Genomic DNA, 25438 nt, shown 5'->3' with positions numbered 1-25438 from the left:
CAACAGCAAAATCCCCAGTCTACCTCCTTTTTTTCTGATGGAAGTTCTACGCCTTTAGTAGATTTATGACAGACAGAAATTCAGCAGGCAAAGCTTTCGATTTTAGATTATAAGCCTCCTGGACTATCACTTTGGCAGAAATGGCACTGCATCTCCACGGAGAGGGAAGCTTCTCCCGTTGAACTTCTTCCATCTGTGCAGTACCGTAACATCCTTATACAAATCTGTGTTGTGGCCGCAGTGTGTGCACAGTTCTGGCCTCCCCATTTCAAAAAGAACATCATAGAGGTGGAAGGAAAAGGTGCAGAAAAGGACAAGCAAAATGCTGAGGGCTGAAACACCGTGTGGAGAAAGAAAATCTAAACTGTTTGGGTCTTTTTTAGTTTAGAAAATAGATGACTACAAGGGCTAAGAGGTGGCTATGATAGCAATTTATAGAATTATACAACTCCCATCATCCCCAGGCAGCACAGCCATTGGCTGTGGGAGATTAGGGCACCGTGCACAATGAGAGTTGATACAGAGGAGAAGGCTATCGATGGCTACTAGTCCTGATGGCTATGTGCTACCTCCAGTGTCAGAGGCAGTGAGCCTCTGCACACCAGTTGCAGGGGAACATGGGTGGGAGGGTACTGTTGTGCTCATGCCCGGCTTGTAGGTTCCTGGTTGACAGCTGGTTGGTTACTGTGTGAAGAGAATGCAGGACTAGATGGACCCTTGGTCGGATCCAGCACGGCTCTTCGTATGTTCTTATGTGGGCGATGCGTGTCCTCTTTTGTTTGTGTCAGGTCAGGTCTGTAGATTGACTGTAGGCAATCTTAAACAAATTCATGGAGATATGTCTATCACTGGCTACTAATCCTGATAGCTATATGCTATCTCCACTATCAGAGGAAGTATAGTTCTCAATACCAGTTGCTGGGGAATATGAGTGGGAGGGTGCCATTGCACTTGGGTCCTACTTGTGGGTTTTCCACAGATAGCTGGGTGGCCACTGTTTGAACAAAATGCTGGACTAGACGGACCCTTGGTCTGACCCAGCAGGGCTCTTCTTGGGTTCTTATAATCAATTTATGGAACGTGCTTTCCAAGATGTGTTGATGGACACCAACTTGGATGGCTTTTTAAAAGGGGATTAAATAAAGGCACGGGGGATAAAGGCTACCAGTCATGATGGTTACTTCCAGGCTCAGTGACAACATGCCGCTGTGCAGACATTTTGCTGGTCCCCTTGTTTATATATTTATTTGTTACGTTTATATCCCACCTTTTCCTCCAAGAAGCCCAATGCGGCTTACACGGTCCTCCTCCTCTCCGTTTCATCCTCATAACAACCCTTATTTATTTATTTATTGCATTTATACCCCGCCTTCTTCCCTCTTGCAAGGAACCCGAGGCGGCTGACATTCTCCTCCTCCTCTCCATTTTATCCTCACAACAACCACCCTGTGAGGCGGGTTGGGCTGAGAGTCTGTGACTGGCCCAAAGTCACCCAGTGAGCTTCCATGGGCGAGTGGGGACTAGAGCCCGGGTCTCCCCAATCCCAGTCTAACACTCTCACCACTACACCATGCCAGCTCTCAGTGCGGTGTAGCTGTTTGTTTCCTGAACAAACACGAAACGGATTGGGCTGGCAATATAATAAAGGACAGAGACCCTCTGAGCATGTACAGAGTTCCGTTCCGCCCCCCCCCCCGGGCCTTGTTTATTTATTATTTATTTATTGCATTTGTATCCCGCCTTTTTTTCCTCTCGCAAGGAACCCAAGGCGGCTTACGTTCTCCTCCTCCCCCTCCTCTCCGTTTTATCCTCACAACAACCGCCCTGCGAGGTGGGTCGGGCTGAGAGTGTGCGCCTGGCCCCAAGTCACCCAGGGAGCTTCCACGGCCGGGTGGGGCTAGAGCCCGGGTCTCCCGGCCCAGCACTCTCGCCGCTGCCCCACGCTGGGGTCATTCAGGGCGCGAGGGAGGGAGGGAGGGAGGGAGGGGCGCGGACGGGCCGCAGCTCCCCCTGCAAGAGCGGCGAGCGGCGACGAGCAGGAGCGGGCGGGCGGGAAAGGCGGCGCGGCCCCTTTAAATCCGGCCGGCGCGCGCTCTCCTCTGCCCCGCCCCTCCGTCTGTTTCTACTCCGCCGCGCGCCGCGCCTGCGCGCTAAGAACCGCGCTTCCCACCCCGCCTCCGGGGCCTGGCCGGAACCGGAAGTGTCTCCGGAAGCGGCCGGGGAGGAGGCGGAAGCGGCCGTTGCTGAGGGAGCCCTGAGGCGAGAAGAGCGGAGGCGGTGAGCCGCGCGTGGGCGGGCGCGCGGGCTTCCCTCCCTCCCGTTTCCGTGGCGGGAAGAGACCGGCCGAGCCTCGGGGCCTTCTCCGCTCTAACGCGGGGCACCCGAGCATGTGCAGAGTGTCATCCCCCCCACCTCCGCGGGCGCCGTGTGGTTATTCCTCGTTTTTATCCCGCCCTTCCTCCCGGTGGGGCCCACCCCCCCCTTTCCCCGCCTCACAACGACCCCGCGAGGTAGGCAGGTGCGGCTGAGGGAAGGGCGCGGGCCCGAGGCCCCCCGTTCCGCGCGCGGCGTTGGAGGTGAGGGGGGGCCCTTCTCGGCCCCGGGCGCCGCTGGCTGGCGGGGCTTCGCCTGTCGCCTCAGGGGCGCGGAGCCGGGGAGGGTATTTAGAGCGCGGACAGGGGCTTGCGCAGAGCGGCTCGCGGGGGGGGGGGAGCGCGCGCGCGCGCACGTGCGAGCGAGGGGAGCGGGGTCGGCCACCCCGCCCCTCGCAGCGAAGGCAGCCGCGCAGATCTCGCCAGTCGAGGGTCGGATCCAGATCGGCGCCGGATGAACTGCCCCGACGGAAGCGGACTTCCGCGCCTCCTCCTCCCCTCAGCAGCCCCCCCAGCTAAAGCTCACCCGGCGACCTTGGGCCAGTCGCCGTCTCTCGGCCTCACTTCCCTACCTCGTAGGGGTGTTGCGATAAACGCTACAGAGAGAGGAATGCTGAATGGGGGGCGAGGGGGGCAGAAACTGAGCAGAAGGACCCCCTGCAGGTGGGGGCCTTTCCACTAGTGGAAGACAGATCCTGCATCCAAACCTTATTGTGGAAAAAGCTTCCATGGGCTTCATGGATGAAGCGTTGGCCTCAATTGGCAGATATAGATACTCTCCTCCTCCTCATTTTATGTTGCTATTCCTCCAAGCTGCTCAGGGTGATCTGTGGAGTTTTCACTTTCTGCTCAGTTTTGATAGTACTGTTTTTATATTTTTATACATGCGTATGTGCAGCGCCTGTATTGTTTGCCAGCACCTATATGAACTGTTAGGAGCTCAGGCGGGTCAATCCCTCCACCCACTGGGTTCTCCATTTTCGTTTTGTTTTTTCCCCAACTGACAGCTTCTGATTTTATTAGACATTATCTGATCAGTTTTGACCTTCAGGCCACCTGTAACCTCTGCAGGAGCAGGGGACCTAATTTGATGGTCCCTGTCCCCCCCAAGACTGATGAATCTGGATGGATTTTTAGGTCTCTTGGGGATTTTCCTGCAGGCTTAGCCAGCGGTCCTGCTGAGGTCCTGGTCACCGCTCGGAATGAGATGACCCAGGCTATTGATATGTTTGCTCCCAAACATCCTCGACCTAGTCGTTGAACCACGTCAGCTCCATGGTATTCCAAGTTGCTGAGGGCTATGAAACAACTGTTTCTAGTCCCCACTCGGCCATGGAAGCTCACTGGGTGACTTTGGGCCAGTCACACACTCTCAGCCCAACCTACCTCACAGGGTTGTTGTTGTGAGGATAAAATGGAGAGGAGGAGGAGAATGTAAGCCACCTTGGGTTCCTTGCAAGAGGAAAAAAGGTGGGATATAAATGCAATAAATAAATACCACCCTGTGTCAAATTTGCCATTCTTGGGCAAGGTCCTGGAGCTGTGGTAGCCTCAGAACTCCGAGCTGTTTTGGATGAACATGATTACTTAGATCCATTCCAATCAGGTTTCAGGCCTGGTTATGGGATGGAAACAGCCTTGGTTGCCCTGGTTGATGACTTATGCCAGGGAATGGATTGGGAGAGTGCAACTTTGTTGGTTCTTCTGGACCTCTCAGCAGCTTCTGATACCATCGACCATGGTATCCTTCTGGATCGTTTATCTGAATTGGGCTTGGGAGGCACAACTTTAAAGTGGTTTCCGTCCTTTCTGAAGGAGCGGTCTCAGAAGGTGCTGCTGGTGAACTTCGATTCCACCCCATGGCCATTAGCCTGTGGGGTGCCACAAGGTTCTCTCTTGTCCCCCATGCTTTTTAACATCTACATGAAACTGCTGGGGGAAGTCATCAGGAGGTTTGGGCTGAAATGTTATCAGTATGCGGATGATACTCAGCTCTACTTCTCGTTTCCATCTGCACATCCCAGGGAGGCTGTGGAACTCTTGAACCAGAGTCTGGAGGCTGTTTTGAGATGAATGGGGGCGAACAAGCTGAAACTTAATCCAGACAAGACAGAGGTACTGTGGGTTGGGAAACCAGCTACTTTGGATGGAGGTTTACAACTGGCCTTAGATGGTATTGCACTCCCCCTGAAAGACCCAGTCCGGGAGTCCTCCTGGACTCTGAACTAACTGGGGAAGCCCAGGTGGCGCAGTGTCCAGGAGTGCTTTTTACCAGCTTAAGCTGGTATGCCAGCTGCAGCTCTATCTGGAGAGGATGGACCTTGCCTCACTTATCCACACACTAGTGATGTCCAGGCTGGACTATTATAATGTGCTATACATGGGGCTGCCTTGAAGATGGTTCAGAAACTCCAGTTTGTGCATAATGCAACTGCCTGAGTATTAGTGGGGGCAAGGCGATTTGATCACATAACGCCTATACTGTGCCAGCTGCACTGGTTACTGGTGTGTTTCTGAGCCCAATTCACAGTGCTGGTTTTGACCTGTAAAGCCTTAAAATGGTTTGGGACCAATTTCCTTGAAGGACCGACTTCACCCATATCGGCCTGCCCGCACTTTAAGATCAGAAAGAGAGGCCCTTCTCACTTGTCCACCCGTGAGGGCAGTCAGGTGGGTGACGACACATGAGGGCCTTCTCTGCAGTGTCCCCCCACACCTTTGGAACAAGTTGCCATCGGAGGTCTGCCATGCTACATCATTGCAGGCTTTTAAGAAGGCCTTGAAAACATAGTGTTTTAATGTGGCTTTCTCTTGAAAGGCTGGTATTTTTGCTGTTAATGCCGTTGTTGCTGGTTTTATTGTTGGCTTTTGTTGTTTTTATGTGTTTATTGCTTTTAATACTTTAACTGTTTTATGTATTGCTGTAAGCCATCTTGGGAGGGCTTCTGCCCTGAAAGGCTACCAAGAAATGTTTTAAATAAATACATTTCAACAGTCCATCTCCCTTGGAGGGTCACTGGGTATGTTCTGTCCTCCTTGGGGTGTTTTCTGTGTCTGTGTGCTTTCCTTAGTTTTTCTTTAAATACAAATATATACAAACATATCTGTATACCTGAGGGGTCCCTTATGTGGAAACCACTCCTTTACTTTTGGGTGAGCCTTTCCTCTACCAAACAAATAGGTGCTTGACCACCTAAATCTCTCTCTCTCTCTCTCTCTCTCACACACACACACACACACACACACACACGCGTGCGGGCAGAGGAAAAAGTGGAGCCGAAAGGCCATAAAATGCAAGAGGAACAGTCTGTAATACTTCTGTGCAAACTCAGAGGAATGCAATATAAGCACAGTGATAGGAGTCCACAAATGCAGTTGCCAGCGTTGGTGACCGAGTTTTGTCTTGACTAGGGATGCACGAAAGTCACTTACCTGGTCTCACAGCTTGCTTGGCGGTGGGGGGGAGGCGCTTCGCTGCTCCCCCCGAAGTTCAGGCTGGGGGGGGGGGGAGGCTTCCTGCCTCGCCCGGCCGAAATTCAGGCCGGGGAGAAGCGCCCCGTCTCCCCGGCCGCGAACTTCAAAAGAAAAAAAAACACAAAACAACGCCCCTGTGATAGGCTACGTAACGATTAACGTAGCCTATCACGGCTAGATCTGCAAAGTCAGCCGTGATAGGCTACGTTAATCGTCACGTAGCCTATCACAGGTGACCTTGGAAAAAAAAAGGCGCGTACGTAAATGGCGGCCCCCATAGGGAGCCGCCATTCGCGTTCCTTATTTGGTCCCTGTAGTCTACGTAAAGATTTACGTAGACTACAGGGACCAAATAAGGAACGCGAATGGCGGCTCCCTATGGGGGCCGCCATTAGCTGTACGCGCTTTTTTTTTTCTTTTCAAAGTCACCCGTGATAGGCTACGTGACGATTAACGTAGCCTATCACGGCTGACTTTGCAAATCTAGCTGTGATAGGCTATGTTAATCGTTACGTAGCCTATCACAGGGGCGTGTGTTTTTTTACTTGTAATGGCGGCGGCGGCAGCCGGTCGAAAGACCGGCTGCCGCCCCTGACGAAGACCTGCCGAACCGCCGCCGGGACTCGCCGCCGGGAGGGACATTCGTGAAAGGTAAGTCCCATCCCGGGGGTGGGGGCGGAGAATTTCTCCCCGAACAACCTTCGGAGGACCGACTGCGTTGGCACTTGGCCCCCCGAAGTTTCGGGGAGAAATTCTCCCCCATCCCTAGTCTTGACCTAATGCTGCTTGGATCCCCTTGAAAGTGATGGTTTGGAAGCTAAGTGAGTCCCATGGGGACAGCCCCCTGCTCTTCTTTTGTATCTGGAAGTTGCCTGAAGTTGTCCTATGTTCTTGGGGCATTTGGAAGCAGGGTGCTCAGCGTGACTGAAGTTCCAAACACTCCCTTCAGTCATGCTGAGTTCCCTGGTTCTTAGTGCTGCAAAAGCTGAGGATGACTTCAAGCAAATCCTTTCCTCTGTCCTGAATCAGGAGGGGAACAGCCACTAGTGACCACTGGCTGGCTACCAAGATGTGTGCCCAGTGATCATTCACAACAGTGATGATAAGTGATACCTTCCTAACGTTGTTATGCTAATTTATTACCTGCAGTGGGAGAAGTAACTCTTATTTGTAACCCTTACAACAACCCTGAAGACTGCTATCATCCCATATTGCACTTGAGGCGGAGAGATGGTGGTTTGTTTAGCCCAAAGTGGAGGGGACCTCAGGCCCAGGGTCCCAATCCAGCCCTCTGTGGTTCCCCAGATGGACATGCCCCCTGCCCCACTCCCTTTCCCACAACCACTGATTGTTTGATGGTTTCCTGGTTCTTGTACATTTTCCCCCCATTCTGAAAGGTTGAAATGCCTCTCCTAATGCTTAGTTCCTGGCAGTAAGAGCTTTAAGCTACAAGAGGATGGTGTTTTTTGTATGTTTAGTCCTGCCCCTTTTGCCTTCAGCCTCTGCACATCACTGGAATGCAGCCCCCAAGACCTTCTCCAAAATTGAAATCGGCCTTCTGGCTGAAAGAAGTTCATCATCCCTGGTCTAGGCCACCAAAGTGAGCCCATAGCTGAGGTTAGATCTGAACTCATCTCAGGTGAGTTCTGAGGTTGCACTCTCCCTGAAGGAGCAGGTGCACAGCTTGGGAGCACTCCTAGATCCATTCCTGGCACTGGAGCCCCAGGTGGACTACATGGCCCAGAGTACTTGGGGCCAGCTTTGGCTGATCCGCCAGCTATGGCCTTTCCTGAACAGGGATAACCTAGCCACAGTAGTGCATGCGCTGGTAACTTCCCAATTAGACTACTGCAATGCACTTTACGTGGGACTGCCCTTGAAGATGACTCAGAAGTTGCAGCTAATGCAAAATGCAGCAGCCAGATTGTTGACTGGAACATCATGGAAAGATCATATAATGGCAGTTCTAAAGGAATTGCACTGGCTGGCAATACGTTTCTGGTTCAAATTTCAGGTGCTGGTGATGACATTTAAAGCTCTAAGTGGCTCGGGACCTCGATATTTGAGGGAGTACCTCTCCCTATATATGCCCGCCCGAGGACTGAGATCTGTCGGAGGGGCCCCCCTCTATGTCCCACCAGTACGAGACATATACTATGGTGGGACATGGGAGAGGGCTTTCTCTGCTGTGGCACCCCGGTTGTAGAATGGTCTTCCCTTGGAGGCCTGATTGGCCCAGATGTCAGTTTCATTTCAGCACCAAGTTAAAACATGGCTTTTCAACAAAGCCTTGGAGGGCTAATTGAAGTTCCTTAAGTTGCACACTGTTTTAACTATTCATTGTTTTAGATTTTCTAATTGGTATTAGCTTGTTTAATGGTCTAATATTCTTTTAGCTGTTTAAATTATTTATTGTTTTATCCTGTTTAAATTGATTTCATCTGTATGCTGCCTTGAGATCTTAGTGATATAGGGCGGGAAACAAATGTTATAAATAAATAAATAAACTAGGGACCTCATGTTTGTTCATTCTCCTAGACATTGTGCTACAACTTATAGGCCTACAGTGATAGGCTAAAGCATTTGGAGCCTTTCCATTTAGAAAAAAACCCCACATTTTCATCCTGCCCCTTTTCAAAAGATCTCAGGGTGGTGACCATAGTTCTTCTCCCATGCATTTTGTCCTCACAACCACCCTGTGAGGTAGATTAAACTCAGCTCAAAGTTAAGTCACTGCCCTTTTCCTGCCTTTTCCCCCTGGTGATTTCCTTTCCTTTCGAATGTTCATTAGAGCAGTGGTTTGTGTATGTCGATTGTACAGCATCTGTTTGTTTTGGGATGTGACTAATTGCAGTAATTTGTGGCTGCCTTCAGAATCTGAGCAGCAATGGGAAACACAAGCAGCGAACGTGCTGGAGTGGAGCGTCAGGGGGGCCATAAGACCCCTCGAAGAGACGGCTCTGGGAAGGAAGGAGACAGGCCGAAGATCCTGATGGACAGTCCCGAAGATGCCGACTTGTTCCATTCTGAGGAAATAAAGGTAGACATGAACTGTGGTGTTGGTCCTTGTAAGCTGGCAAAGCCTTGCAAAAAGCATTTACGCTTCCATAGTGAAGGATGAGGGGCTCCAGTTTATGGTTGCAGAATCTTGTAGAAGCTCTAAGAGCCATTTTGTTTACTGATTTCAAATGGTGCCTGGAAAGTATTACATCTGAGGTTTCTTACGTGGAGATTTATTAGATTTTGTGTCCCTTAGAACAGTGGTAGGCAACCTTTTTGGGCCCATGGACACCGCCCCAAACTGGCTGCCATGGGAGGTGTGGCTAGTCACAAAGGCAGATAACCTGCCCAAAAGACTGAGTACAAGGCAGAGGTGGGGTCTGAGCCCCAACACACAAAACAACTCCTTTGAACTGAGTTTTCGGTGTCAACAGAAACCTATTTTGCAGACACTTCCTATTTCACTTATGTGTTGTGAGCTACACACATTTAGAGCTGAAAACACTAATGAATTTGATGAGCAATTTTAAGTTAAGTTCACCCTCCCCCCATTTGCCCCATATTTTAATTAATAACACTCTCTGCCACCCCAAATGTTGCTTCCTTCAGTTCAGTACTGTCAACCCTCTCTCCAGAGGATGAAGGAGAGAGAGGAAAGATGGGGTAAGGGGGAATGAAATGGCTATGTATCTAGTCCTCATGAAGTTACAGAATCAAGGCGCAGCATTAATCACTGAAAGTTCAGCAAAACAGTGCCGCCTTTACCATCTGTCTAAAGGGCAATAGTGAGAGGGCTAACTTAAACTCCCCCTGGGAGGGAGTTTCACAACGGGTGCCACTGCATAAAAGGCCCTGTCTCGAACCCCCACCAACCTCACCTCTCTAGGCCAGCGTTCTCCAACCTGGTGCTCTCCAGATGTTTCGGACTACAACTTTCATAATCCCTGACCATTGGCCATGCTGGGTGGGGCTTGGGGGAGTTGTAGTCCAAAACATGCAGAGGGCACCAGGTTGGGGTAAGCTGCTGTAGGGGTGGAGCACATAACAGGGCCTCAGAGGTCTCCAGGTGCCCTTTTATTCCCTCTGATGTTTTGTAATGATCATAATGAAGCTTCTCTGTTGAGGAAAGTCTGGTGTTCCTAGGCTCCCGTTGAGAAAGAAGAATTCCTGGCTTGGCAGCATGATGTGGAGGTGAATGATAAAGCTCCCACTCAAGCTCGGCCAACTGTCTTTCGCTGGACTGGAGGAGGCAAAGAGGTTTTTTTATCAGGGTCTTTTAACAACTGGAGCAAACTTCCACTTACACGGAGGTAAGCCTCTTTGCAACTGGCTCTGTGATATGTGCCATCTTGGCAAGTCCACTTGCAGTTGAGGGTGTACTACAGCCAGGCCTCTGTACTTGCTGCTACTTCTCACAAGAATCGGAGGAGCACAGAATATACTGTTGGCCTTTGTTTTCAAAGGAGCATGGCTCAGTCTTGAAAAACTCAACGCCCCAACTTTCTAGCTGTTATATGCTTAGAAACATGTTAGCTATTGTTATATTTTTTAAAATCCCGTCCCTCATCCAAGGACCTCAGAGGGTGCGCATGGTCTCTTCCCCTTTATTTTCATAGCAACCCTGTGAGGTAGGTTAGGATGAGAGACAGCGACTGGCCTGAGATAGCCCAGTGAGTTTCAAGGCTTAGTGGGATTTGAACACAGATCTCCCCAGTCCTAATCCACACCACACTGACTTTTTATTAGTGGCTGATAACATCGTAGAAGCCAGAGGGATTGCTGAATAAAGTCTCGAGTTGTCAAGGGCTTTGGTTTCCTGCATAGGTCCTTGTTCCTGTCAGTGACTCAGAGGAGTATAAAGGAGCGTTGGGCTTATTGTGAAAGCTCTTTCTGCTCAAAAAGAGGAGGACGTCTTGGCCCATTATGGCTGCTAGTGGCTCTAATAGGGGGGTGGTAGAGTTTCCCCATAGTAAGCATGATTAAAACTTGGGGGTGGCAGTGTCTCCTGCCCTTCTCATTTCTGTGTTGTGTTTCAAGATGGCCACTCATAGTTACTTGCCAGTTTCCATCGAATTCTATTTTTGGAACGTTAGAAGTGGATCTTTATTCTTTGCTGAAGTTCATTCTTCAACTGGGAGAGGGCCTCCCTGCCAAACAAGCCTCTGGAAGCGTATAGGGGGAATCTTTCACTGAATGTCAAAATGCACAATAGCAAAAATTGTGTGTGTGTGTGTGTGGGGGGACGACGGCAAAATGAGTTGGAGAGAGTGCAAATCGGTATAACTTAATCCATGCACAAAATTTGACTTACCTTCGTATAGTGTTCTAATTTCCTTTTGATGCAGAGCACATAGACCTCTTACTGCGAGTTCTAGGTGCGTGTATGTGAATGTGCTTTTCGCCTAGTCTTTCACCAACATGGAGACTGGAGAAGCCATTTGCATGGAGTAATTTTGCATCCCTGGGGAATTGTTCCACGCATCCTACCGTGGCCACAAATGATGCTGATGCTAGCAGTTCAGCATTGCATGATGTTTTGTGACGTAGTTATCTAATCAGAGATTAGATAACTTTTCGAGAGGAACGGAGCTGCCATGTGCCGAGGCAGAACACTGATCCTTCTGTGAGTGGCAGTGGCTCTCCAGGGTCTTGTGTAGATGATGATGATGATGTGTTTCATTTCTATACTGCCCAATAGCCAAAGTTCTCTGGGTGGTTCATAAAAATTACAAACCACAAATACAAGACAATAAAAACATACTGGCCGGGTTCAGGCAATGCAATAACCCATACTCAAGGGTTGCTTATAGGTTGAACCATGGGTGGTTGTTGAAACATGGGTTATCATGTTGTCTGAACCCAGCCACAATAACAAACCATGGTGAACAACCCGCAGTTCACAGCCCAACAACAAAACATGGGTTCCCTTCATGGGTTGTTCGTGGTTAACAAACCATGGCTTTTAGCACAGTAGGGTTCAGACAACATGATAACCCATGTTTCAACAACCCATGGTTCAGTGACAAGCCACACTCAACCTATATCCAGTCAATATAAAATCTTTAACATACAAAATTTTAAAACAATTTAAACAGCTAAAACCATTACTGTAAGATGTCCTGCTATCTAAAGTTCTTTCAGCTGAAGATGCCAGTGATTGAGCCCAGCAGGTGCTCTACCACTGAGCTGGGGCCCCTCCCAAATGTTTAATGGCACATCCTCTTGCCCTCCCCAACAGGGTGAAAACCAGAAAACATCCAGCCTGCAAGCAGTAGCGTCAAGCGCCCAGCTTAGCTAGGATGTGAAAAGTGCTGCCAGTGATACAAGTTTTCTGGGAAATTTTCTGATGCCTTAACTCAGCCTTCCCCAACCTGGTGCCTTCCAGATATGTTGGACTCCAACTCCCATCATGGGACATCAGCAGGACACCAGGTTGGAGATGTCTGCCCTAAAGCTCCTGGGATCTGATCTAGCATGTCTGATTTATATATTAGGAAACAAAACTTTTAAAACAGTACACCATTTTCAGTTTACGTGCTTATATAAATCTCGCCGACGTTTTTCCAATAGTTGAAAGTACTTGAACTGAAATCATTGAGAAAGGGAGGGGGGAATCAATAAAGAACACTTAACTGGGGTTTAAACAATATATTCAAATACATTCGAACTTTATGTGGAAATAATTTTTATTTGAATACTTGTAAATATTTTAAGACTTAAAATTTAAAGTCTTAAAACAGCTTAGCAGCATACTTTGAAGGGGGAAACTTTTATACCAGTTATAGTACACCAAAATTAATTATACATGTATGTACGCTTCTAGGGAGAGTCACCTGAAAAGAGGCAGTTACAACTTTGAAACTGTCCAGTTTGGCTCTTGGATTCACTCATTATGTTCCTAATTCATTTTATGAAACAATGCATTTTTAGAAATGGAAGACTTTTCTCTGGTGGGGGGAAAGAAGCCCATGGGGAAAAAAATAGCAGAAATTTTTTTTGTTGTAAAACTGTTCACACCCTCCATCACTGAATGCTCCTCAGTTCTTGGGAGTTGTGTGTCTTTCTGCTTGTGTCAGGCAATGTTAGCAGCTGAACCGCTCGGTGTGGTAGTAGCCAGAAGCAGGTTTTGCTTAGGCCTAGCTCACCAGCATGCGGCCCAGTTTAGACACAACAGGAAGCCATAGTTTCTTGCTGTGTGAAGGAGCCAAAATGAGCCTTGGGCTCCTCCTTTCCCTCCTGTTTTTCATGGCTGTGCAGAGATTGGAAGCTTTTGCCTCTGATTTTAAACAAGCCACAGTTTCTGTCACATCCAAGCTCCAGGAACTGTGGTTTGTTTAAACTCGAGTTCAGGCATGGGGATCATTCAGCCATTAGGCCTAATCTGGCCTGCTCCTCGGTCCAGCCCACAAGGCTCCGCTGACTGGGCACACTCCCATGCCTTTGATCTTTTATTTGTTTTGTGTCTTTGCTGCTGCCGGAACCTGTTCTGTTTTTTTCCACGCGTTCCGGCGTCGGTCATCTGCAGAGTGGCTTCAAAGAGCCAACAGTTGAGGATTAATGAGTACTGTTCCTGCTTTTCCGGAAGCCCTCTTTTGTTCTCCGCGGGGGTCTTTGCTAATCCTTCGCTGTTCACTCTTTGAAGCACTGGTTATTCCTTAGCAGCTATCGGAAGTAGCAGGGTGTGGGTGAGAAAGGAAGAATTGGGGCTTATTCTTCTCTGGAGCTGCTGCTTGGTCACGGCTAAAAGCTACCTGCTGATGCTCCCATTTGGTCTAAACCTCAGTAGGTAATTACTGCCTGCTATATTGGGGGTGACATTTAAAAATATCATTGGACTGCACATGTGTTTTAAATGTTCATTTTCCTCAAAGAATTTTTTTTTAATTCAGCCTCCCTTTTGTGTGATTTCTGTATGGAGGGGGTTATGGATATTTGAAAGTGCAACGCTGGATTTTACTTGTGGCTTGGATTTCTGGGTGGTATTCATGGTTACTTATGAGTAATTAGGACTGAAGGGTGGGTGACATCTGCTTGTGGGGGGCTGCAGATATCAGAAAATGTTACTCTTGGTTGTTATTTGTGGCTTTTAACTTGAGATGCAGTTTGAGTAGACATGCATAGGATTGCTTCATGCTTTTTTGTGTACATTCAGCTGAATTTAGTGGGACTTGCTTCTGCATAGACATGCATAGGATTGTGCTGTGCTATTCAGGTCAACTTTTTGCCCCACCCACTTCACTGTTGGCCCTGCTCACCACTGGAATGTGGCCCTGAGACCTTTCCCACATTGGAATTTGGCCCTCAGCCTGAAAAAGGTTCGCTGACCCTGCTCTCGTTGGTGAAAAAGGAAAATTTAGACATACTGTAAATCTCTTGTTTTCAGAGGTTCCAGGCTTGGGCAGCCTTTCACTTGGGGGCAGCGCCTCCTCTGGTTAACCAGGCAGGGCTGTCCACAGGAAATGACACCCGCACCACACAGAGCCCCAGGCTCACTGTGGCTTGTTCACGTGGTGGGAAGTCATGGTTTTCCATTAAGTTCTGACCCATGACTGTCTGCCCCTTGGTGGTCTGACATTTGATGACCCGCAGCTGAAAGTACGAACCACCTCTCTTGAACAGCATCCCTTTTGCATCTTTTTTGTGGAAGATCTCCCTGTGGTGACCTGCTCACATACACCAGACGTTGCAGTGATGAAATGATGGATATGCATCTGTGGACCAGCCCTTCCATCTTTCTCTGGCCGTTTCTGCCTGTGAGCCAGGTGGAAGCATTCTGGGCTTATTGTAGCAGTCCTGCTTGCTGCTAGCCATCACTTTTGTATGCTTTGCTTGTGGACTAGATGAGGCCCTTGGTCTGATCTGTCTCAGGCAGCTGTTGCCATCTCTGGCAGGTCGCCTCCTGTCTCCTCTCACCTCAAGGAAGAGATCTGCTGCTGTTCAAGTTTTTGGATTCCAAGTATCCAGCCCTCATCCTCACTCCTTCCTTGGGCCTGGAGCCGATGAGAGGTAGGGTGCCTACTTGGAATCTACTGGTTGGGCATCAAGTAGGTGAGGAGAGCAAGAGCAGCTTTAGATGCGAGAGCAGCTTTAGCCCTGGTGTCTTTGTACTCACCTTCCACCCCTGCCCCTGGGGGTAATTCCATTAGTAAGTGAACAGAGAGGAAAGCATGGGAAATCTCGAGCTCGTGAGATTGAGGAATGTAATCCTCAGTAGAGTGGTCTTGATGCTCTGGAATCACGGGGTAGGCAGGACTTTGCATTCCTGCCACAAGACAGAATCAACACTGGGAAGGAGTTCCTCCCCAGGCAGGGGCCAGTTTTCCTGCCCCCGCCTTTTTAGACTGAGGGTGGATTCATTTCTTGCTGACCACTCTCCTGTCTCTGGTTGAGAAAGAATTTGCCTGTCTGAGGTAGGTATCCAATAGCTTCAGGTGGTCTAGGTGCATTTAGAGAATTCTGCTGAATCCAGTCGAAGGGGTTCCCTGGATTGTCCTAGACATTTTGCGTTTTGTGATGTTTGCCGTCTTTGGCCAGGATCCAAAGAGCCACTCGGGCATGCCCATATGGGGTTGAGCCACGGTCCCATGACTGCATCACATCCTGGTTCTGAAACCGATGCTCATTTTTAGGAGTTGTCTGCCAGGAGCAGTGGGAACCTGCAACCAAACTTTGCTGTGTATCCTCAGCCTCTAGCAGCAGGACCCAGGTAGTGTTGTTCGGGGCTTGGTTGCAGGGTGCGCCCAAGCACACGATTGCTATATACTGAGAATGGAAAGGGATATCCGTAGAACTGGAAAGGGGAGGTTATCCTTACGGGACCAGTTGGGCCGTTCTCTAGGCTTTACTTGCAATTCTGTCATTCAGGACTGGGCAGTCTTCAGGCTTGTGGGATCTACTTTGTTTTTCTGCTAGAAACCAAGAGATCCACTAACCGGAGCCAGGTGCAAAAGACATACACTTAAAATTAAAGAATTTTGAGCCCAGGGATTTATTTTGACTATCAGAACTGAATAGAGCTCACAGTCCTTTATCCACTCCAGGTTACTCCATGCTTTCTTTATTTCAGCAGCATAATTTAAGGTAGGGGCGAGTCATTTGCTGCTCTGCTATTAACCAATTGAGAGTCAGAAATCCTTCCTGATCTACTTCAGTTCACCATGAGATCTACCAGTAGATCCCAATCTACTTTCTGGCCTCCTTTGTTGTAGTTAATCCTCTTTTTAAAATAACAGATTACGTGTGTGTGTGTGTGTGTGTGTGTGTGTCTGTCTCTCATTCGCAGCCACAAAAATTTTGTAGCAATCCTTGATCTCCCCGAAGGTGAACACCAATACAAGTTCTATGTGGATGGTCAGTGGACACACGATCCTGCAGAGGTAATAGTCTTACTCGTTAGCTGCTGCTGTGTCTGTTTAATTGTAATTTGTATGTTCACGTTTTTGTAATATTGTAAGCCACTTTGTGAGGGCAGCTTGCCCTGAAAGGGGGAAAAACCTTTCAAATAAATGAGAAATAATTTGGTAATCTTGTACAGCAATGGTAAAGGGCTGCTTCATACATATGTGCCCATGCATAATTTGATTGCTCTGCACTTGACTGGCAGCTTGAATGTGTGACCTGTCTGGTGCATTGAAAAGCGTTGGACTTGCCGTGTGAAAGTTCATCTGTGGCAGGAGTGGGGAAGCTGTAATCCTCTAGCATAGACCATGCTGGCTGGGGTAGATGGGAATTGGAGTCCAACCGCCCTGATTTAAGGTGATAAATCTGTGATGGCCCATTCACACCTGAAAGACATCACTTGATCTTGCGTCATAAAGTTGCTTGCAAGTATGTGTGGACCAGCCCTAACAATAACTGATGCTGCTAACTTCTCTTCGTGCAATGAACAAATGTGGCACTTGCTGTTGGTCACAACCCAGTGGAGTGCTCCCCTTCTCGAATTCACCTACGTCCTTGTCTTGGCCAAGCAGGCCCTGAGAATAGTGCTGCAGGCCATAGATCAAGGGTGGGTAACACATGTAGTCCCCAAGCCTGTTTTGTGTCCCCCACCACTCCCAAAGCTCTGCACATTTCCCCTTTAAAACGAGACACGCTGTGAGTGTGCACCTTGTTTTAATGGTGAATCTTGCTCTTCCGGGCATGATTTGCCTTTAAAATAAGGCATGTAGTTACCATACTTTTTTTTAAAAAAAGCAGAAATGCAGCTTTTGATTGAAATTCTGTGGTGGTCGTGTGTGTATGTCTAGCAGGGATTGGGGAGCAAAAATTGGCACCTAGCCACTTCAGAGTTGCCCAGCCCTGCTCCAGATAATAATAAACCTTAAAACTCCAGAAAGCTAAGCCATGAAACCTGTGCCAAGGATGCTACATTCTACAGTGAGTAGAGCTGTGTTGGTTCGTGTTTTATAAGCTGCCCATCTGTTCCTTCTTAGCCTGTAGTAACCAGCCAGCTGGGGACTGTCAACAATGTTATTCAGGTGAAGAAAACAGACTTTGAAGTTTTTGATGCTTTAATGGTGGACTCCCAAAAGTGCTCTGACATGTCTGGTAAGCATCTGCAATGGGCTAAAAGAGGCAGGGGGAATTTTGTTACATATTTCTGTTTATCTCCATATGTATGGATACTATGTTATCTGTGCCCCAGGATTTAGTAGTTGTCACTTCCTCAAGAAGCAGGGTTCTCGCTGAATACTGGTCATTTCCTGGCGGGGTGGTGGTCCGCACACACAGTTAAATGTTACAGGGCTTTTTTCCAGACTCGCTACATTTCCGTCGCTTGACCACAAGGCATGGGAAATTCTGCAAAATGCAGGAGAGTCGTCTTTGTGTTGCCTTCCCCAGTGCAGGAGATGCATTCTCTGAATCTAGCACAATTGAAGGCTAGGAGGCAAGCAAATGCTGCTGTGTCGGTTGCCCACTTCCTGCTCCAGTTGCTTGGAAGCCCATGAGCTTAGGAGAACCTGCAGGCGGTCTCTCTGACCCAAGGGATACAGCCATGTTCTCTAAAGACTGCTAGCATCACATTACTTCTGGCAGAAGAAGCTCGAGTGCCTTTCCTGTCCTTGCCCAGGCTATCTCAGGAGTGACAGAGTGGGGCAGGCCTGTGCATCTGTTACTTGGCTACTCACCCTAGCTAAGCAGGAAATTATAAAGCTGGTATGTGCCTACTACCAGCCTTCTTGGCTTTCAGTTCTGCCTCAGACTCTACATTTAAAAAAAAACTAAGGCAAAAGGGGGCTTTTTGGTTTAATTTCTTGACTGGCTCATAGGAGTGGGGCGTAATCCCTTTGCATGGAGCTTGCAGCTTGGGCAAAGAGGTTGGCTCCCACACGCTTCCCCAGTCCGCAGATTCCAAGTGACAGGAATGGCCTTGCTGGCAGGTACCAGAGCGGGAATTTGAAAGGTAGGTCCATTGCCCGGCACCGGGCTTGGCTGCCAGAGCCTGTTCAGCTGGTACCTTCTAAACATTCCCAACATAGTGCCCTCACCAGTGCCTCCATTGGCCCTGCAAAGCAGAAACCAATGTTGTGGCCTTGCCCAGGTGGCTGTAGGGTTTTTCTTGTGGGAGTTTTAAAACTCCCAGAATTATTGCCAGACTTTTTACCATTCTTGGGTAACACTGGAATAGGATGCATGCACAGCAGCAAGAGGCCTCACTTAAGTTCTAGTGATTCTTTGTTTTACATAGGTTCTGCCTGTCAGCTTTTGTTATGGTTATGGACTTCTGACTCAAAACTTTTCGGGAATCAAACTGCTCCTTGAAATGAGAAATAGTTTATCGTAGACTTTTTTCTCCCCCAAATAGGCCAAGGTTAACCATGTTCCCTCTCTTTCTGCCCCACCCCCTGGCAGAGCTGTCAAGTTCACCGCCTGGACCCTACCACCAGGACCCTTATATCTGTAAGCCCGAGGAACGATTCAAGTCTCCCCCTATTCTTCCTCCACATCTACTGCAGGTTATCCTAAACAAAGACACTGGGATTTCGGTGAGTAGAGAAGCATATATAGGAATAGACTGAAGGTCCAGTCAAAACTGGCCAGTTAAATTGGTGTGGTGCTCTCATGAAAAACTCCTGCCTCCTCTGCCTTCACATGGGGGAGTATCTTGTTTGAAAATTGCTACCGTATCTTCTCTCTGAGGTGACACGCTTTTATGGGGGATTCACCACCTGAAAATGGAGGTGCCACAGTCCTGTGAGAAGGCCACCCCACTGAAACCGTGAATGTTTGAATTGGCCTGGAAAGGTTCTTGGATGTAAACCCAAGTGTATCTGGTTTTCTTCAGAGCTCCTTCACTGTTTTCAGGGGGAGCTCTTGCAGAAATAAAAATATTTGTCTTTGAAAATGATTGATGCTAAGAAACCAGGATGCCTGTGTATCTGGCAGGTGCACCCGAGAGTCCTGCTGTGCACCCGATGGCTTTTTGGTCTTGAATTAAAATTCCTAAATAATAGTTGGCTTAGCTGTCTGTTCTTTGTCGTTGTCCTTTTAGTGTGATCCAGCTCTGCTTCCCGAGCCTAACCACGTAATGTTGAATCACCTCTATGCGCTCTCCATCAAGGTAAGACAGCCTCACTCATGGCCAGCTGCTTTGACTTTGATGGTTCGGTCTGCTAATCTGTATCCCCTTCTTCCCTAGGATGGAGTGATGGTGCTCAGTGCCACCCACCGTTACAAGAAGAAATATGTGACTACCTTGCTCTATAAGCCCATATGAGTCATGACGGCACCTGGACTGATGGGGCAGCAGAGGGAACCCACCCAACACGTGCCCTTTGAAACAGCAGCAGATTTGCGGTCAAATCATACTGTTTTTTTAAAAGAGCCCCAGTTTGTTAAATAGTTGCCTTGCATACTGTCTCTCTCCTCTGCTGCGGATATTCTTCAGACCACCAAGCAGGTATACTCAGTTTTGCCAATGAAACGTGAGTTTTTGAGGATTGCCTTGCAATACCCACCTGCAAAAAATTGAAGACAGTCGAACTGGAGGGTACATTTAGCCAAGCGTGGGGGTTTCATTTTCCTTTTCAAATCCTTGAATTGACTAGGTCACTTAGAATAGATAGACCACTACTGCTGGTAACAGGTGCCCTTAATTGTTAAGTTCCTTAAGTAGTGGTGCTTTTTCATAGGCCAGTAGGTATAACAGAGCTTTTTCTGCTCTAGCTATTTGGCGGGTGAACTGAGATGCTATCACTTGTTCTTTAATCACCACCACCCAGCAATAATTGCCTCTGTAATCCAGATGTATGCCAGGCTTCAAATTGCTGGCAAAGATAACCAGTGTTCATTACTTTCAGCTGAAAGGATTGTGCCTGTTAATCTTGCAGTTTACTGTAACCAGACTGACAGAATTAGGTTGGTGGGTCTCATTTGTCTAGTAAATGAATATTAAAGTGGTTCCAAGAATCAGATGTTGCTGTAGAGCTCTGGGGCATAACCCACTGGTTCCTACTAGCCCATGCCCTCCCCCTGCTAATGTCTAGAGAATAGCTTGTTCTCCCCCCACAGCTAATCTTCATAATGAAAAGAACCAAAGGTGAGCACACCGAGAGGTGTTGCTGCTCTGCTTCGGGGGCCAGGTGCTGCAGCCTCACCTTACAAGAGCTGACCAAGGGACCAGCCCAGCTATAAGTCTGCTGTCCACTTTTTCACCTCCAATGCCAATGAATGTGACAGCGCCCTAGGGGCATGCACTCCCAAGCCTGCTATGGAACCAGTGTGTGCCTTTTAGCCAAGGGAGCCAGTGTGCTTTTGCACCTGTTCCGATTTCTAAGCAATCCTCTGAAGCCTTCAGGCAGCTTTGTTGCTTCGAGTAGCTAAGTGGGGGCATCGCTACATAGCCTCCAGAGTGCTTTTGGGAACGGTATTTCACATCCACTTTAACCTGTATTTACTCTTATATTATTGGTCCTCTTCCGAAATGAGTTTGTTTTTTAAATAAATCAATATATGGAACAAAGTAGGAATGTTTCTTTTGCACCTCCCCATCCCCCAAGGTTTCCATGTTAAACCTTTTCCTCACAGCTGTCACATATACACAGGACCCTTCCCAGCTGCAGTCTCCATAAAGATCTGGAGGCCAACAAGATGCTCATAGCTTAGTGTGGGTAACTGTTCAGCCCAGACCACTCATGCAAGTCAGCCAAGCTACCAGCCAATGTAATGGTCGCAACTATCAGTTGTGTATCAGCTTTGGAGGCCCTCTCAGACGAGTTATTTCCTGATCCATGGCTTTGAGCTACCCACCTAGAAGGTTTGGCTACTTAAGTAATCTCTCCAAACTGGGTGGATGGACAGCAAAATAGTGAATGTTCGCAGCGTAAAGTGATGCATTGGGGGGGGGGGGCAATATATTTCACACAGACTGATGAGGTTGGAGCAGCTAGCTTGGCAAAAATGTAGACCTAGTGTGGCAGTTGTGGAAAAGCCTGGGTTTGTCACTGCTCTAGTGCGTCCACCGAGCCTGATAACTTTGAAGCCACTGGGGCCAAGACATGGTAAAAGCATTGTGGCACTTGTCAGGCAAAAGCCATGGGGGTAGCTGAATAGGCTTTCTAGTGGTCAGGGATGAGCCTTCAGAGGCCGTGTTCATCTGCACCCTTCCCACCACCAGCAAAAGCAGAATAATGCACAACCACAACACTCTGGGAATGTATAAATTGAGAAATGCAAAGCTGCAGACAGCTTTGCTTATTCCAACCTTCCTCCACCATTTTCACAATACATTTCTGTACTCCTAGTGTAGCGAGTTTGTTGGTGAGTAATGAAGTGGACTTCACAACAGTCCTATACACTGTTGGTAGCTGCCTAGGGACTTGTGTAGCTTAACATAGTGGTAGATTTTAGCAGGCTTTAGCTACCTAAAGTAGGCCCCTCTCAAGCTAATTGGTATCAAGCAAATATAGCTCCATATGTCAACAGACTTTATAGCTGCAAGGCCTATGCCAAGCTACCTCATCCCCTTAAGAGAGTATTGTGCCTTGATTCTCATGGAGGAACTGAGTAACTTGCCTTCCCCTGCTGGCACCCTGTTCTCAGGCAAAGGGTGATTGATTTCCCAGCCTGCCATGCTTTGAGCACCTTTGGGCAAGTGAAGCCCCTTCTGACCAGCCTGTCAGCTCCTGAACTAGGGAGAGGCACTTATAAAATCCAACCCACAGGCTTTCTATGGGGGAAAGCATGCTACAAGCCTGGAGAATGACTTCTTGTCTATCTAAGGGACCCAGATAAAGACCCAGCTGTGACATCTTCATTGGCTAATGAGAGGTGGGAGCTTTCCTTGTATATTCTCAATCTGTTTTCTATCTATTTGGACTGGGCCCTGACAGAATCAGGACCCCAAATCATTACACCTAGAGGTAACGGTAATAATAGGTAAAGTGAGAGCAGTGTACCAAGGCTGGGGAGAGGGAGAGACTAGGTTCCCAAGAATCACAGTTTGATTAAAAATCTCATCATGGACAGGACTGAAACAGTGAGTCTTAAGTAAGTATATTTTGTTGCACAGTCAAAGAAAAATAAAGGAACATTTGTAAACAAGCTTGCAGTTCATTTATACATTCAAGATTAGGCACAACAGAAGTCAAAGCAGTTTGGTTTTTAATGCAGAGCATCACTATGAGCAAGATGTAGACCAAAGGGGTGAGGGGTTGCTTACTGGTAACCTGCCCACAGCAGGCCAGGAGAAGGTTAGGTGCTCAACTTGGCAGGAGCCACAGATCAGCTCCCGCAAGCTGATAGCTTGTAACAGACACACACTATCCCTGTAGAAGAATACATCAGACCCTGTATAAACTGGCTTAATTTAAAAATAGAAGTATTTACATAGTAGTCTGAACTCGCATTCTCTCGCCTAGTGTTACTTGTTTCAAGATGGAATTAGGTTTTTAAAAATTGAAGTTTTGGGGGTGTTACAGCACCAGGTAGGAAGAGGGAAAGGTAGTTGAACTCTTCCTGTTATTCCAGGACACCGCTGCCGAGCCTATCTGCTCCTGCCTATCTGTCTGCCGAGACCGCTGACTTGTTCAACATTTAAGACAGACAAGTGGCTTGATAGCAGGTATGATGGGCTAACAGACTGCCGGGCTGATGATGACAGTTGGAAGTTTAGCAGTTAATGGTACTATGATTTCAGAAGGCCAGACAGCTTTGTCCTACATTAATGGGGGAGCTCATCCATGTGTCTTCTGGTAACAACTGCTGCAGTTGAGCCCTTACAGAGCCATATATGTTTTATTTAAAATACTCATATCCCACCTTTTTTTGCCTGGCAACAGGCCTCCAAGATGGAAGACAAGAAGTGAAAATTAGTACATAACAAATAGAAGATCCTTTTTAAAAGGCAGTGGTGACTTGGGAAGGCTGCAGGGGGCCATGCTGGAAAATACCCGCTCCCAATCTGCCTCAGATGTTGCTGCTCCTGTAGGAAGGAAAAGGTCACTGCACCATGCCAGTCAGAGTGAATTTGTTTTTATTTGGTTATTGTTCAACAACAAGTTCAATACTTTCCAGGTGGAGTGTGAATTATTCCTGTTGTTTCTTTCCCTTGTCCAAAATAATAAAAAGGCAATGAAGACAAATTCTATTCTGTCATAATGCCTAAGACCTCTTTGATGCTAACAAGCTTCTGCTTGCAAATTTAACAATGATAATTCTTCATGGGATCCTGGGGGATTAGGGCAAGTGGTAGCTGAAGACACCTTTCCGCAACCACCGTTAAAACGAAGGGCAGGTGGTTGAAAAAAAAAGCACACTTTACAATAAAAAAGTAGAAACTGATTTGATTTCCTTTTTTTTACGAATATAAAGTTTCTTGTAAATATGTACAGTCCTTTGAGCTATTCTATAGCAGGAAGCATTTCACAAACAAGACACAAGATATACACTCTCAGGACTCGACAAGCCGAGTTTTCAGGTCATGAGGGACTTTTCCATGAGATGCAAAGACCTTAAATACCTTTCAGGACACCCAGACCCAGAGGCAGAAATCTCAGCATGTTTCCTGACAAACCATCTGATATAAAATAGCCCGATATGCAACAGACCAGACCCTGTTATCCACAAAACCCTCCAGAAGGGCACTGATGAAGCAAAAGAGATTTAGGCACCTCTCCAGTAGGGCAGCACCAGCTGGCAAAAGGGACAAGCAGGAGAGAAGGGTGGATTTGCTCTTGCCAGCTTGGAGAGAGAAAAATTTGCAGCTAAAGCAAATTGAATGGCCAAAGCCTAACTTGGAAGTAATTTACCTCGGTGCTCAGCAACACCCAGGAATGAGAAGCAATAGAAGGCTTGCAGCTGGAGGCAAAAAGTGATGGAGGAGTGTTTGGGATTTGCCAAAGCTGTTTAATTGCCTGTCTCTAGTGCCAGGAGGGGTGTACAGACCACACCATGATGGTTTTATTTTATTTTTTTGGCATGGGTACGGTTTTCCTGCTCTTACTCTTTTTGTAATGGTTATTCGGACTGGCTGAGTGCTGCGTGCACCACTGTGGCAAGAAAGCGTCTCCTTAGCTTGGCCATTATGCAGCACAGTGACACGTTTGCAACAGGATCCTAACGCTGGCTGGGGATGGAAATGTCATCATGCCTCATGAAGTTCTGTTTGTTGTGGAATCAAGAACCATAGCTCGTTCTCCTTCAGTGCCAGTTTCCCCAGTAAACAATGATGGCTATTGTTGCAGCATAATCTATAAAGGCTTCAGTTTAGTTAACATGGGAGGTACAAGATACAATATCGAGCAAAGCAACTGAAAAGGAGACCGCAGCCAGGATGATGGTTGTGCAGTAAGCATGCAGGGAGCTGCCATGCAGAAAACCTGGGTGGGGCGTGGGGAGGACTTACACCTCAGTACTGCTTTAATGCAGAGGGAGAGAGGAGTGGATCATGACCACATTCTGTGTGATCAAGGGATGTTTGGGGATAGTTAAAAACAGGACATTCCCTTCCCCGTAACCCGGCTCACCACAGAGCTGCACTTAACAGCTTTTTTGTTTTGTTTTTTGGAATATTAAATTCCAGAACATTTTGGAAGCAGGTGGACTAAATTGATCAGGATTTCTCTAAAGCTCTGCAGCAGAAGCTAAGGATGCTGGGTACTGAGACACAATCACTGTGGCCTTTGCTGGTGAAAAGGCCTTTCCAGAATTCCAGCATCTTTCCCCAAATGCTGATAGCTGCACCTTTCTCAGACTTGGGTTAGATTCCCCATCCCATCCAACTTCATTGATGGGGCTGGTAAAAGGCTAAAAGCGAAGTATAAAAAGTTTATGAACTGCTTTGAAAGAGCAACGGTAGTACAAAGTGCCCAAAAAGGGGGAGCGGGGGGGGGGGGAGAGGAGAATAAACCCAACTGCAGGAAGCTGTAGGAAAATAAACTGAGATGCAAAAACAATCCTTGCAAGCAACTTGAGTCCTGGTGGATTGGATCCTGTTGCCAGAACCATTTTGGGCCCAGTGCTACTGGTCGGTTTGCTGGGCAGCTAAGTAAGAAGTGTGTGCCTCCTCAGTACATTTCCTTGGTTCTTCCTGCAGTTCAAGGTCAAGGGTAGGCTTGTGTAGCTTATACTGAAGATTGGTCCCAGACCTGTTA

The 25438-nt window shown here is 47.8% G+C and overlaps 2 protein-coding genes across 14 annotated transcripts in view; one reads left to right on the top strand and one right to left on the bottom strand.

Annotated features, from left to right (window-relative positions):
* Nucleotides 1-2223: 2223 nt before the first annotated feature.
* Nucleotides 2224-23626, top strand: PRKAB1 (protein kinase AMP-activated non-catalytic subunit beta 1). 9 transcript variants are annotated; one of them, XM_084820546.1, is made up of 10 exons: nt 2224-2277; nt 4397-4487; nt 8721-8886; nt 9990-10156; nt 14738-14852; nt 16129-16222; nt 17279-17393; nt 18699-18832; nt 19339-19407; nt 19486-20810. In XM_084820546.1, exons 4-10 carry the CDS (start codon nt 10042-10044, stop codon nt 19561-19563), a joined length of 720 nt encoding a protein of 239 aa, XP_084676672.1. In that variant the 5' UTR covers nt 2224-2277; nt 4397-4487; nt 8721-8886; nt 9990-10041; the 3' UTR covers nt 19564-20810. The 9 variants fall into 9 exon arrangements, with proteins under 9 accessions (XP_084676672.1, XP_084676671.1, XP_084676668.1 ...); XM_084820545.1 differs by having other exon boundaries at nt 2224-2510; XM_084820542.1 differs by lacking the exon at nt 14738-14852 and having other exon boundaries at nt 2224-2510; nt 19486-23626.
* Nucleotides 22326-25438, bottom strand: part of CIT (citron rho-interacting serine/threonine kinase) — a 140667-nt gene continuing 137554 nt past the window's right edge. For 3 of the 5 annotated variants that reach the window (XM_084820535.1, XM_084820538.1, XM_084820539.1), the window contains one exon: nt 22327-25432. In XM_084820535.1, the coding sequence (XP_084676661.1) occupies nt 25409-25432 (24 nt within the window). In that variant the 3' untranslated portion in view covers nt 22327-25408. Of the gene's footprint in view, nt 25433-25438 lie in introns of all 5 variants that reach the window. The other 2 variants (XM_084820537.1, XM_084820534.1) reach the window with 2 other exon arrangements.

Source organism: Heloderma suspectum, chromosome 13 (genome assembly GCF_057233095.1).
Source record: "Heloderma suspectum isolate Gila_16-S chromosome 13, 16-S_ref, whole genome shotgun sequence".
NCBI lineage: Eukaryota > Metazoa > Chordata > Lepidosauria > Squamata > Helodermatidae > Heloderma > Heloderma suspectum.
Note: the sequence above shows the minus strand (reverse complement) of the source record. Positions and strands in the feature narration are given on the sequence as shown.